This window comes from Pelobates fuscus, chromosome 5, assembly GCF_036172605.1.
Source record: "Pelobates fuscus isolate aPelFus1 chromosome 5, aPelFus1.pri, whole genome shotgun sequence".
NCBI lineage: Eukaryota > Metazoa > Chordata > Amphibia > Anura > Pelobatidae > Pelobates > Pelobates fuscus.
This window is the reverse complement of record NC_086321.1, coordinates 214,041,727-214,057,128: the sequence shown is the minus strand read 5'-3', so window position 1 is coordinate 214,057,128 and position 15,402 is coordinate 214,041,727. Positions and strand designations below refer to the sequence as shown.

Below are 15,402 nucleotides of genomic sequence, written 5' to 3'. Positions count from 1 at the left end.
CTTAGAGCTGCAATGTAAACATTGCAGTTCTTTGGAACTGCAATGTTTTACATTGCAGCACCAAGTGCAAAAGAGTCACATCACCCAGACCACTTCAATTAGCTGAAGTGGTGTGGGAGCCTACAGTGTCCCTTTAATGTTAAAATAGCTCTAATGAGTTATTTTTGTCAAGGAAAAGTTACTTTTGGAAAGCTTGTAATTTCCCCCAGCCATCACCAGTGACGGATGTAGAAAAGAAAAAAAAAGCTCTCTTTATGGAAGATCCTCCATAGAACTCCGTGCTGTACTCATGTGCATGCACAAAATTTCTGTGGCAGAATGAGACCGGTCAAGATGGTGGCGCCCACGAGGGACAAGTTCAGATAACTTGATAACGTACGCCTTCCCTCAGCTACCCAGCAGTTATGCAAAGACCCCAGAACATGAAAGCTGCTTTAAGTGCAGGTTATGAATGCTTTATACAGCATATGAGAAGAACGCCTGACTGGAATTTAGTTCATTTAACTTAGTTCACATAGGCTTGTGAAAAAGATAAAATTATATTATTTGTGTCACACATCATGAGATATGTGATTTTATAATTTTTATTACAGTTATGAGATGTTTACTTTGTACAGTAAAAGTTTTTGGAATTGGTCTTGGTATGGGCCAAGCAAAAGATATGTCCAAAAATGTCGTCCTTACTTACATCAGGCAGCAATGAGACAAAACATATATGACCATCGTTTCTTTGGATGACTTACCCCTTAGTAAGATAAATACTATTCTTACTGCAATGCGTCATTCACAGAGAGATGCCAAATATGTTTTAAGTTTAGTTTTTTTGCTTGGCCGTACCAATTTCAATTCCTTAAGCAGCAAGAATTACATCCCATGCTGTCCAAACACATAATTAAAATGACAAAATGAAAATATCTCACATGACATAAAAAGCCCATCTTCTTCTCACAAGCCCACATGGATTAAATTATGTAAGGCAGTCAGACTGCTGCACGTATGAATTGTGGGACACGTCACATATATTTGTAATGGATATATAAATCTGTGTGTCATATTGTTCAATACTGTATAGAATGCCATTTTAACTAAAAGAAAATGAAAATAAAAATAAACCAAAGGGTCAGTAACGAACACTCCAGGCACCACACCACTGCAACTTATTGACAGCAACCCATCCATTTAACATTTGGACACTGCCAAAATGATAAGCAACGATTTAACAGAAAGACATTTCTATATACACACACAGAGCATCTTCTAGTATGGCACAAGCGTCAAATTCAAATATTTAAAACTAAGAATTACACCATTTTAATAATGGTATTCTCACTTTCTCCACAACACCTCATACTTAGAGCAATTTAGCCATATTTATCAGTTTATTGCTATTTACTGCAATACTGCATGTAAACAGGTGGGGTGAACAGAACAAGTTGTTGTTGTTTTGGCCTAATACACACACACACACACACACAAAACATCATATTCCAGATACCGACATCACTAAATAGCACGCAAGGGAGCAGAGCAAGAACTGCAAAAATTCCTGCTCCTTAGGCCGGCCGTCTCCTGGCTCCCGCGGTTGGCCACTTCAGCTGAACTAGCTGAAATGAGATGCCAGGACAAAATTACTAGTCGCCATGGCGACCTGGAATTTAAGGAGCACTGGCCGATAGTATCTCTTTAAAATTTCTATTATAAAGTGACACCATACCATATACTTCAGTGTTATAATATTCCATCCCCAGCTGGTGATGAATGACTTCCATATGTGACAACTTGTGTTCGAATAGCATATTTTAATAATGGAGGGAGTCACCAAATTTGCAATTTTAAATAAAGTAAAAATCAATATTGTAAAATCCATGGAAGCAATGAAAAATACTTAAATATGCATATGGTCTTTATAAACATTAACCCAGGAATAAAATATAAAGCCCTTGCCAAGAAAGACACGGTTTCAACAGCCATGAATTGATTTTGTTGAAAAATTGAGTAACACCAAAAACTGAAAAAGGACAATGAAATAAAAACATTTTGTATGATTTAAAATTTAATTTAAAACCTCCTGGCTAGCATTTTAATATTTCAGCTATACTGCATAAAAACATTATGCTATCATTAGTTGGTTCATTACGCTTGGTTTGCTATGCGGGTGGGTGAGATCTGTCAGCCAACAGAGGAGAATTTCTTATAAGTCTATTAGTTGCATACCACCCAAGTGTCCCTTATTTAGGATCGACAGTCTATTTTGGGTCCAAATCCCTCTGACCTTTTTTTCTATTATAATTTCCCTCCAGAAAAGCTTTTCTCCTGGCCAGACCAACTCACACCTCCTACATTAAAGTATCCCTCTTTGTCCATCTGAAATACTGTGAGGTAGGTTGTCAACATGCAGTGTATGTTCATAAGTACAGGCTGTCATGAATAAGCACTGAATTCTGTTTTTCGCATGCACAGCATGATAGCGGATAATTTCCTGCTACAATTCAGATCACACACACACCAAAAAAAATATTTACATTTAGCATAGATTACGGTGTTCAACTGCACATCTAGAACTGAATTTATTTGCAATTAAAAGCTATTAAGTCCAATAAATTAAGTCCAATAAAGTCCAATAAAAGCTGAGAGGCTATCCTGTTCTACTGTATTTAACAACAGTTTTTTGATAATATCTGGCTTAGTTATAATCCTAGTTTTAAGTGCTTATTAACATAAAATGTACTTCCTTGTGTTCTGTGCTACAGTATTTTTTGTGATACTAGAATGCTTTGCAGTTCCCAAGTGTTAAAACAGAAGGGACCTGCTATCTGGTATTTGCTCAAAGTACACAATTCAACCTTATCATTAGTAATTATCCAATACCCTTATAGTGTGTAGTTTGTAAGTGGTAAAAATATAGTTCAGAAAGTTCCTTCACTGATCTGTCTAGTGATCACTTCAACTTAACAGTATTAGTTAAATAGTGGAGAACATACAAAAAGGCTTTATTAAAATAGTGGCCAAAAGGTCCGTAGTAGAATAGTATTGGTATTGTGTCTACTGGACATTGTAAGTGACACAGCATAGGGAGAAATGCCAATAATGAGCCTACATATCTAACCATTCTATACATATTTGTGGGTTATATACAGACAGTCTCTAGATGGCCAATCATAGGGTTCCCAGATCGATACCAGTAAAATTTTCAAAGTACTCTATCTCCCAGGGATATTTCCTTGTGATCTTAATAAAAAAAAAAAAAAAAAAAAAAAAAAAAAAAAAAAGAACAACCACATACTGTCCGTGTAAAAAGGTTTAGTAAATGTATATAACAAAGTAGACACTTGGAAATCAAAATAGAGATCATAACAGTAAAGGCATATAAAGGTCCCTCTCTCCCTTTAAAGCGAACTAGACAGAAAGAAAAAAGTAGAAATAAGTACTACGCTGAGATTTCTACAGTAAACTCAGGGTAATACTTGTGGGTTATTTCGATTATATTATTTGGTAAGCCCTATACAGTAAAAAAATGGAATAATTTGGGATGAGTAAAGATCTCCAATGTTGAGTTTACTGCTCCCTATGGGCAGATTTGTATTTAGTGAACTGCCGAACTGACAAACAGGAGTGGGCGTTCGTGCTCATGTGGAGGCATGCCTGAAGGGTGAACCTGAACCGACGTGGGACTCTCAATCAATGGATCGGTGTGGCTTACTCAGCCATTAACAAATGGGGGTTCTCTTGGGTTGAACTGGATTGGTTCAGTTTACTCTGAGCAAGCATATTCTCCCATATTTCCATCTCCCATTGTTCTCTGCGTCCATAGCACAAACTGGATAGTTTATAAATCAGAGGGATTGGCAATTCTAGATCTCTCCACACCCGATTTAGAAAATCAATTTAATTATTGTGTGGATCTAACCAGGGCCAGATTAACATAGGGGCTGATGGAGCTGCAGCTCCAGGCCCATAGAATACGCCTTTTGCTACTCTTCAAATGTGTATGTAGGGAAACAAAACTGGTGTGTACTGGCTGACAATGAAATTAGTTAAGGTAAAGCTGACACTGTGCCCTATGCAAATTCTCTTGCCGCTTCAGTCTCTCTAACGCTACACTACATACACTTTTGCTCTGTCCTATACTGCATAGCAGGAGCTTCTGCCCGCTAGTAAGAAGGTTAGGAGAGGAGGGGACCAGTGAGTGCTAGGGGACAGTCCTTTCGAGTGGAGCGAGCGATTCATTAAACGCATGTATGCCAAGCTCGGAGTGCTGTTTGCATGGTATGCCCTTAGTTGGTCATCCTGCATGACTGACAGGCAGCCTTCCATGCATTTACACCAAGCTGAATTTTTCAGGCAGACACGCCCCTTTTTGGACATTTTTGCCCCTTTGGGTGGTTCTGGTTAAGTGACTCGCATCAGTGGCACACCTTTTTATCCCACCCACCTAAATCCTGCTTCACCAGACACGGCTGTTAGAGGGTATGGATTTACTTGCAAGATGAAGGCGAGAAATTAACATAAGGTATGTGTTTTCTAATAGCTATATCCTGTGAGTTTCCCTCCAGCATCGCCTCCACCAGATGCATGACACTGAGGTATAACTATTTTAGTGTTTTCTGTCGATACAATTCTATAATTAGACCCATTGTAATTGTCAGCACTAGGCCCAATTGACTCAATCTGGCCCGGGATCTAACCCTACATATTGAGACAGTTTCAGTTTACAACTTTCCTCTGGCGAAGGTGCACATTGAGCTGCACCGACACTCGTGTCAGGTGTTTTGAGATTTTCTTGCACTTATCACTATAGTTGCACTACTATGCACTTTGAAAAATAACAATCCCTAACTTAATTTCTACTTTTTATTTTTTTTTCTGTCTAGTTAGCTTTAAAGGGAGAGAGGAGCCTTTGTGTGGCTTTAATGTTTTTAAGGTCTGTATTTTGATTTTAAAGAGACTGTTTACTTTATGTTACATACATTTACTAAACTTTTACATGGACAGTATGTATCTATTTTAGACCACAAGGGAATAGATATGTGAAAGAGTACTTTGTAGCTTTTACCTGTGAAAAAATAGAAATAATGGGATCCATGCGAAAATGGGTGTAAAATGGAATAAACACCAGATAGACTTAAGCCTATCTAGTAAGTCTCACAAGAAGAGAGGCTTTCTTTATTTTATTTTACTTTATCCGTCTGTCTACATTTGATTATTAGGGCTGCCATTCTTTTAGACAGTGACCTTTCTCCCTTTGGCACTTGTTCTGATGCTAAGTGGAGATTTACTAACACCCTATGCATTAAAGGGCCAGGACTAATAAAGCCTATATGTATATTGCAGAATTAGGTGTTTAGTAACTTTATCTCACTTACTTAGGCATGAGAGTAGCCTTATAAGGCTAGTTCGGTATTTATGATTATTTGGAGTTAGTTTATTTTTGTGTCGATATTGTCTGTTACTTCAGATATTTAGTGGTCTCCCTCTAGTTACATTGTTCCGTACCATTGGATGCTTTGGTGCCTGCGTCTTTATCTCCAGTCAGCATTATATTCAGTTTGTGAATTTTTGCTTTTTTGTTTCTGTAGCTTTTACTTGTATCTATCTGGGAACCCTATGATTGGCTATCAAGACAGCCTGTTTGTATATAACCCCCATATGTGTGTATAACTGTTAGATATTTAGGCTCATTATCAGCCCTTCTCCCTATGCTGTGTCACTTATAATGTCCAGTGGACACAATACCAATACTATTCTACTACGGCCTTTTTGGCCATTATTTTAATAAAGCCTTTTTGTGTGTTCCCTGCTATTTAATTTACACTGTTCAGTTGAAGTGATCACTTGACAGATCAGTGAAGGAACATCTTGAACTATATTTTTTACCACTAACAAACTACACACTATAAGGGTATTGGATGATTACTTATGATAAGGTTGAATTGTGTACTACTAGCAAATACCAGCTAGCAGGTCCCATCTGTTGTAACACTTGGGAACTGCAAAACATTCTAATTTTGAGTTAAGTGTTGAGCCCTGGACCAGTTTATCTGGTAGGTCAAACTGGTGTATTTTTCTTCATCTTTGTGTGATATATAGACATATTTATATGGTTTATCTTTCGTGCTTACTATATGCTCGCACATAAGGTACACACTATACAGAATAGCAATTCAGCTCGTTTAAAGATTTCTTAAGAACATAAACAACACTTTATAACCATCACAGTATTATACATATATAAAAGAGAATATGAACAATTTACAGATAAGTCTGAGTTGATATGGTCCATGATTTGTAGAAAAGTAAATTTACTGACTGAGCAGTGTGCAAACAATTATTTCAGCACATGTATCACCAACCATCATTTCTATACTAACTCAAAGCATATTTTAAGGGTGTTTGTAGTCATCCCAAACAGTTGTGTGAGTGTGCTATATCAGCCAGCAGAAATCTAATTGTGCAGTGGAATTTAAAGTTCCATCCCTCCCTAAGTATGTGAAGGGAGAATAGGAAATGTTTATTGCTGCACTTCACTTACCTTGTTGTGTTCATACTTGTATGGGATTTTAAGGGTCTCCATAGCTCGGATCATTGCCTGCATTGCTGTGAATATATTCTGATACACAAGTTTGGTAAATCCCCTCTTATCTTCATCAGAGTAGCCTGATCCATGAATAATTCGCATTTGTTTTATAAATGTGCTTTTGCCACTTTCTCCAGTGCCTGAAGAGTAAAGAAATAGTAAATATAATTAATATTATTTACACTTTTTGTCAATCAAAAATCTAGAGCCCTAATAACCAAGATGCAAAACAGGGACAAAACACTAAACAATTCTCTCTCCACAACGAAAATAAAGTTCCAAAAATATGAATCCTGCGGCAACTCTTCCAGATAATTTTGCGAAATGTAACAGAATTGTTCAAATATAACTAAACCACCACCTTGGTAGCACTATTGTTAAATACAGATGTTATTGGAAGCCAAAGAACATTCAAATTCTGAACTCTTGGTTTCACTTTATGTTTAAAGGGACACTATAGTCACCAAACAACCTTAGCTTCATAACGCTGTTTTGGTATAGATCATGCCCCTGCAGTCTCACTGCTCAATTCTCTGCCATATTTAGGAGTTAAATCCCGTTGTTTATACAGCCATAGTTACACCTCCCTGCATGTGACTTAGACAGCCTTCCTAAACACTTACTGTAAAGAGTCATACATGTTTACACTTCCTATATTGCAACTTCTGTTTAATTTAGTATTTCCTATCTCCTGCTCTGTTAATAGCTTGCTAGAACTTGCAGGAGCCTCCTGTATGTAATTCAAGTTCAATTTACAAAGCAGGCGATAAAAACTTTTAAAGTAAGTTACATCGGATTGCAAATTAAACTCTTATTTTCATGCAAGCTGGGTCAGTCACAGCCAGGGGAGGTGTGGCTAGGGCTGCATAAACAGAAACAAAAGTGATATAACTCCTAACCAGCAGAAAATTGAGCAGTGAAACTTCAGAGGAATGTTCTATACACCATAACTGCTTTATTAAGCTAAAGTGGTTTTGGCAACTATAAGGTCCCTTTAAGTAAGATAGAGGATGAAGGTGTCAATTATCCCAACAAGTGGATATCCAACTCTTCAGCCAAACAATACTATTTTTCTTCTAACCATTTTCATGAAGTGTCAGAATGTTTAACTAGTACTACTATTGCCAACCCAGTAACCCACACACCCTACTGATTTCTAAATATCTCTGTACTGTTCTTAGAAAAAGCTACTGCAATTGTGAGGGAAGGGTCCTAGATCATTTGCATGGATAAAAGAAAAATCTCAGTTAGACCTGCAGTATTTCCACTGTATAGACATAAATCTGGCTTATCCTTAGAGATAGATCAATGCCAGCTAGCATATCATTATTTAATATATCAAAGTGGAAGCACAGGAATTGACAGAAAGACAACTATATACAAAAACATTTCGTGCCACAATGAAATAGTTCTGTCTGCACTGGGGAGATTACAAATGCCAAATACTCCATTCCCCAAAGTCGGGTTCTGTATACCCAAAATTCCTTAAAATAAGAGTCATCCCACACCAGCAAGAACAGGGTGGAATGTAGACACTGCATATCAATTCTTGAATGTAGCAATAGTCCGTGTTTATCTGAATACTGGACAAAATGCACAAAGTTTTAGATAAAAATCATACTTCGTTTATCAAAGTACAAATAACACAACTAGATACAGCAACAACACCATGCAAGGAAATTTTCAGTATAATAAATGCATTTTCATGAAACCATTCTACCATTAGAAATGTGACAAAGGAAGTGCCCAATTAAACAGTTTGTTGTGTGCAGGCCTCCTAATTGTGGCAGTTTTTCTGGCTCGAATTGGAGTATACAAATAAATATACAAATAAAAGCAAATGGGTATATCTACTGAAAATCTAAACCAGGGGTGCCCAAAAGGTAGATCCCCATATGTTTTAAAGCTACAACTTCCATCTGGCATTCAAAGCATCATGGGAATTGTAGTTCTACAATATCTGGGGATCTACCTTTTGGGCACCAGTGATCTAAAACGATTCCCCACAAAAGATAACCCAACAAGAGTCCAATGCCTAGATAATACAAATCAAATCAATTTATATTGCCCAAATCAAAATATAAGCATGTGTACTTGTACAAGCAAATGTAGCACGTTACAAATACTGTATTGCCAATATAAAGAAGTACAGTAGGAAGTGGGCCGGACCGCTGAGCTAAGAGGACGTAGGGTAAAACATCTCCTGCTCTCCCAGGCAAATACTCCTGAATAACGGGCACAAACAACCTCCAGTGGTCAGAGAAAATTTTCCCACAATTCTTAGCTTTCCTCCCTGTTCCCGTGATGCTTCCTTTCACTTTTCCCGAACGTCCTGTCACTTAGACAGAACGCCAGCAAAACTGCCAAATTGCGCAATTCGGGACTTTGTTAGGATCAGAATTTCATTCTAATGAATGAAACTCCGATCCTATTCGTGCCGCAGCTGCATCTTCCCACGGTATTAGGGAGCTATCTACCAAAAGGCCGAAATACCTAAATTGGTCTTTCAGCCAAATTTGCTAATACTAAGAAAAGATTACTTAGTATTAGTAAATGCTGCCCTTACTTGCTATACCGTAAGTATGGGCAGTGTAAAATGACACAGAGCACTCTGGTTGGTTGGATTTCAAGCCAGCCAATCGGTATTATGAGTCATTTTACACAGTGTGGGAAAGTTCTTCGGAATTTTCCCACGCTGTGTAAAATGACACAGAGCACTATGATTGGCTGGACTCCAAGCCAACTAATCAGAGTGCTCTGGGCATAATTGCAGGGCGAGGCAAGGCTTTATAAGCCTTTCCCCGCCCTGCGGAGCTCAGTCTGTGCTGTGCCATCGCTGGGTGAAGATGGATTATTTTTTTAGCGTTAGTTTTTTTCTTTTTCGTCTGATTTTTCTTTGCGCTCGACAGGTATTATGTTTTTATTTGGCCTTTTTTGCGGCTGAAAAATTAAGATTTTAGAAAAAAGAAGAAGACATCAAATGGTAATTATTTTTTTTTCAGGTTCTTCCCTTCCCCTCCCCCCTCATTATTTTTAGTGTGAGGGGAGTAGGTAGGGGATCATTATTTTTGTTTGGGTGGGGGGAGGGGGGGGGACTAGAGGCTTTGGGTTTTATGGGGGGAGAATATCCCACTCTTCTAGAACGGTGTTTAAATACCTTAATATTGTAAAGTATATGCTATACTAAAAAAAAAGCAAGATCAGGTTTTAAAAAGCTGCCATACATACTGCTCAGATAGTTCTGATCATATCTGTGAAATGTTACCCCATGTAGTTCGGGAGCCCTAATCTTGGCCAGAGCAGCAATGTGTGTGTCTAAATTTGCCTGACATCAGTGGAGTTACAACACCCAAGATGCAGCTAGTGTCATGTTAATTTAGCTAATGCCCTGAATTAATGTTGGCAAATTAATCTGCATTCACCTTTTTTGAATCCGCATTAACTCCACATAATCTCAAGCAGCACTGGTACATACATGACCAATTGCTGCACTAAGGAACACTACAAACACCATAAACACTTTCCACTATAGAGGTTATAGTGACTGGAACGGCACGGCGCATTCACAGATTTGTTTAACTGTTTAAGAACAGCTCGACAACTAACATGCTTGTGGATTGTACTACAAAAAGAATACACTGAGCAAAGCAGGGCCACTCAATGGTTGAATGCCTCAATGGGGTGCTTTCAGTCAATGAGTGCAGACCTGTATAAAGCAGAGCTTAGTTCATGGGATACATTCAAAGGGTTCCCATCTGTGCCATTTTCAGGACAGTCCCAATTTTAAAGGTCCTATCCCGCTTTCCAAGGGTCACTAGAACCATGCAGAGTGCACGTTAACAGCGCTCTCTGAATGGTCTTGAAGGTAGGAGGCTGGCAAGCCATCAGCCTGGCATGCTTGACACCAGGCTGACATATCTTCGTTGGCAGGCAGACCCACTTCCCAGGCGGAACTGCCCACTGTAGGGGTCACTAGTGAAGTAAATTCCATCACTGGCGATGACCTCTTGAAGGCCAGCCCACTAGTCCCTATTCCATACCTCCCCATTGTTGAGAGGTATGTATTTGGCTTATACTGCAGAAGAAGACGGATGCTGCACGTGCACCTGGGGGACCCAGGTAAGTTATTAAACTGCTCTTAAATGGTTTCAGAAACATATTCTGGGAGGGAGCCAGGGCCTGCTGTAGTGGTTGTGGTGATTGTCACGTTATTGTAGTCCTTACATTCTCATAACAAATCAACACAAGCCCTGACAAAAGCCTACCACTATTCTAATTTAGCATACAAGTCTTAGTGTTGCCCTAAAATAACGGAATTAAAGGGACACTATAGTCACCAGAAGAACTACGGCTTAATGTAGTAGTTCTGATGTCTACAGCATGTGTCAGCAGGCGTTTTAATGTAAACACTGCCATTTCAGAGAAAATACAGTATTTACATTACTGCCTAGGGACAGTAGCAGTCACTCAGACGGCCACTAGAGGTGCTTTCGTGTCAGTGATTCACAACATGCAACACTGTCGCTCAGCATTTCCACACTCTGCATGGAGGTGCTGAGCTTTCCTCATAATATTCTATGAGGAGATGCAGATTTGCCCACTGCAGCTTTTTTCCAAGCATGCGCAATAGCCTCCCAATGCTTTCATATGGAGAAGCATTGGAGTGGTTGAGATCAAAAAGTTTGATGATCTCAGCCATGGGGGTGAAGAGTGGGCGCTGAAAACAAGGTGCGTAAATTGCCTTTCAACTAGAAGTAAGGCAGGCTGGGGAGTTTACCAGCTATTTAGACCTATTTTTAGGAATACACATTTGTATTCCTGACACTATAGTGTTCCTTTAAAGATGGAGATTAAAGGAGGCCTAACTCGAATATTTAAAAACATGGTACATAAAACATGCATAGCACTGAAGCCTGAATTAGATACAATACTGTCATCTCAGGTGCTGGACACATTTATAAACAACTCAACTTTGATTCTATATGATATAAACACAAGCACGCACTTTGTGTTGCTCTCACACAGTGTATGTTTATTAGGAAGTTTACAACACAAGAAGCTGTTTCACACCAAGAAAATAAATACGTTTGTGGGTACTAAAAGCCTTTATAAGCCCTTTAAGTGTCACTATTTCGCTATAATGCTTTTGGACTAATGGAATTAACAGGAAGGAGAAGTGTGCAATGTCAGCATGTTGAAGTGACATTCTACAGCATTAACAATACACCACAGGTCACAGTCAGGAAGGTACATCCGCTAGTGCATGAAGAAGCCCCTAATGACAGCTAGGCCACATTACAACAGTATTATGAACTAAAGCAGGGCTGTCCAACCTGCGGCCAGCCAGATGTTGCTGAACTACAACTCCCATGATTCTTTCAATGAAACAGATAGCCAGGTAATCATGGGAGTTGTAGTTCAGCAACATCTGGGGGGCCGCAGGTTGGACAGCCCTTAACTAAAGTAAAAGAAATGGAGAGACCTAACAGGGGAAAGGGAGAGACATTTAGGGAGATTGGGTGAGACCTGTGTGCAATTAATGGGGATATGTACAAACATGTGAAATACAATTCTCATAATGTACGGTTATCAAGGGAAGATGGTTTGTACATGATGATTGTTAGCCTCAAGTCAGCCTTAATATTGAGAGAGAGAAATCACATCCAATTATGTAATTGTGACAGTAATATTTTAATACACCATATTCTAAGGTTAATTATGCAGCAGGGTGGGGATTTTAATGTAGTGGGTGTACATGTAATGCTGCAGAGTTAATACAACAGGTGTGGTGTGAAATTTATATATATATATATATATATATATATATTCCAATAAATGGATAGCACTCCAGGGTCTTTCAGATGAAAATAACATTTAACTTTTAATTCATGTTAAAAATAAAAAAAATACATCAACGTTTCGGCTCTCCTCTGGAACCTTCTTCAGGATGACAGACATGTCTGTAATTCATGTTAAAAATGAAAAAAATACATCAAGGTTTCGGCTCTCCTCTGGAGCCTTCTTCAGGATGACAGACATGTCTGTCATCCTGAAGAAGGCTCCAGAGGAGAGCCGAAACTTTGATGTATTTTTTTCATTTTTAACATGAATTACAGACATGTCTGTCATCCTGAAGAAGGTTCCAGAGGAGAGCCGAAACGTTGATGTATTTTTTTTATTTTTAACATGAAATAAAAGTTAAATTTTATTTTCATCTGAAAGACCCTGGAATGCTATCCATTTATTGTAATATCTACATCATTGTGCTGGATCAGCACCGGGAAATATTAGTATATTTACCAGGAGTGCGAGCATCTTTGTATTTTACTTGGAAATTAATTCAAGTATTTCAGTGATAGTTTGTTTTTGTTTTCTAGAAGGGCTCCTGAAACACAGTTATTGGGTGGGCATCCAGCACTGAAAGAGTTAAAGGATCACTCTAGTGCCAGGAACATATACTCGTTTTCCTGGCACTAGAGTGCCCTGAGGGTACCCCCACCCTCAGGGACCCCCTCCCGCCCGGCTCTGGAAAGGGGAAAGGGGGTAAAACTTACCTTTTTCCAGCGCTGGGCGGGGAGCTCTCCTCCTCCTCTCCGCCCCGTGGGCTAAATGCGCACGCGCGGCAAGAGCTGCGCGCGCATTCAGCCGGTCGCATAGGAAAGCATTTACAATGCTTTCCTATGGACGCTTGCGTGCTCTCACTGTGATTTTCACAGTGAGAATCACACAAGCGCCTATAGCGGCTGTCAATGAGACAGCCACTAGAGGATTAGAGGAAAGGCTTAACCAATTTATAAACATAGCAGTTTCTCTGAAACTGCTATGTTTATAAAAAAATGAGTTAACCCTAGCTGGACCTGGCACCCAGACCACTTCATTAAGCTGAAGTGGTCTGGGTGCCTAGAGTGGTCCTTTAAATGAAAAACAATGCAAAAATAAAAAAATAAAATCAAAGACAGAATAGGTTAGCAATGGACAGTTGGCTCTGTGCATTGTGATGTACCAGGTCCCCACATGGACACTGACTGTGGATACACACACAGCTATATGAATCGAACTTACTGGGCAATATGACCAAAGCGCATAACACCAACACTACAGCCAAACACATGCATCTGAATAATTAATATATACTAACATGTGAAATGATCTGTTTGAAAACCATACATGCAGTTTGTAGACCAACATTTTTTGTAGAAACTGCATGATATGTTGCAGCAATAAAACAGTAACATTTTCACATATTGCAACTGCTAAATGCTGTGCGTGACGAAGACAAATAAGATCATCACAAATCATAGCCATTAAATGCACTTCCTCATTAAGACCTGTCTCTGACATCCTATAGACAAAGGCGGAAATAACAGCGCACCAGGTGCACCAGGCCCTCCATTCAATACCCATCATGACATCCAGAACTCATGCGTAAAAGGGCTGCTGACCCTTGGTGTAGGTAAATGCCAGAAAAGCAACTTGACCAAACTTATAGGAATGTACGAATGTCAGGATCCGGTTTGAATAACCTCAATTGTGTTCCAAATTGCTTGTTTGTTTTCTAAACCATTCTGAAAACCCACTGAAATTTTTTATCTTGTCACACTGCAGAAAACATTAGAAAACCATGCCTCATCAGCAACATCTACACAAAGATATTAACTCTTTGGCTATTGTGTACAACTCTTACATAAGATAAAAATCAAGCTGTAATTTTTAACAGAGCAAGTTGAAAAGTCAAAGCGGTTTGTAGAGAGATCAACATTACAAAACATCTCATCATAATGCAATTTGAATTCCAGCTGTGGTTCCACTTCTACTTCATATTCATTAGCAGGCAAAAAATCCATAGGTAGAATCTATATAATAATGTATAAATATTTCTAATAAACATTACATACACATTCCGACAGTATCAGATGGACGTTGAATACTACAAACTTAAGCCTCTACTTATCAGAGATTAATGCCATCAGACTCTTCCCTAGCCACCAGTCCTTTAAGAAGACACTCAAAAAACACACCTCTTTTAGAAAACCAACCATCTTCATGGGTGACACTGCGCTAATTAACCATTGCCAACCTTGGTTTGGTTCCTCCACACACCACTTTTATTAGCTTTTTTTAACACATGCATATTATCCACCAATCCCTCCTCCCCTACGATATGTGGTTATTGTTCTTATTTGTGTATACCCCTTCCTAACATATTGTAAGCTTATTTGAGCAAGGACTTCTTCACTGCTTGTCACTGTTAATATTTTGCATGTCAACTATCTGTTGTCAATTATTCCCATTCTGCAGTTATAAAGTGCGGCAGAATATGTTGTCACTTTACAAGTAATATTAATGAAAGAAGCGTATCAGTGAAAATCTTAGGAAGAAGCGACAATTATATAAAAGTGATCAACATTTCTAAAGCAGCCCAATGTAATACTGAATGCCAATGACAGCCTCATCTTAAAGGTACTATAGTGCCAGGAATATTAAGCTGTATTCCTGGCACTATAGCTCCCTCTGCCTCCCCCTCCCTCTGTGAATAAAGGGTTAAAAACCCTTTATTTACTTACCGGATCCCAGCTCTAGGTCAATGCTCCGCCCCATGACGAGGGGGCGCTTTAGACCTCCGTATAGGAAAGCATTGAATCAATGCTTTTCTATGGGGAAAATTCTGACGCTGGATGTCCTCATGCAGAGAGTCCTCATCCAGCGTCAAATACTGATACAGGTCCGTTTCAATCTAGTGGCTGCCTGGTAGATAGCCACTGGAGGCAGACTTAGTGCTGCAATGTAAATATTGTAGTTTATCTGGAACTGCAATGTTTTACATTGCA

At 39.0% G+C, this 15,402-nt stretch overlaps 1 protein-coding gene across 1 annotated transcript in view; it reads right to left on the bottom strand.

Moving 5' to 3' along the window:
- The window catches only part of LOC134611300 (guanine nucleotide-binding protein G(q) subunit alpha), a 141,241-nt gene that overhangs the window by 68,292 nt on the left and 57,547 nt on the right, over positions 1-15,402 (bottom strand). The window contains exon 2 of the mRNA XM_063455023.1: positions 6,530-6,714. Coding sequence (XP_063311093.1) covers positions 6,530-6,714 — 185 coding nt within the window. The remainder of the gene's footprint in view (positions 1-6,529; positions 6,715-15,402) is intronic.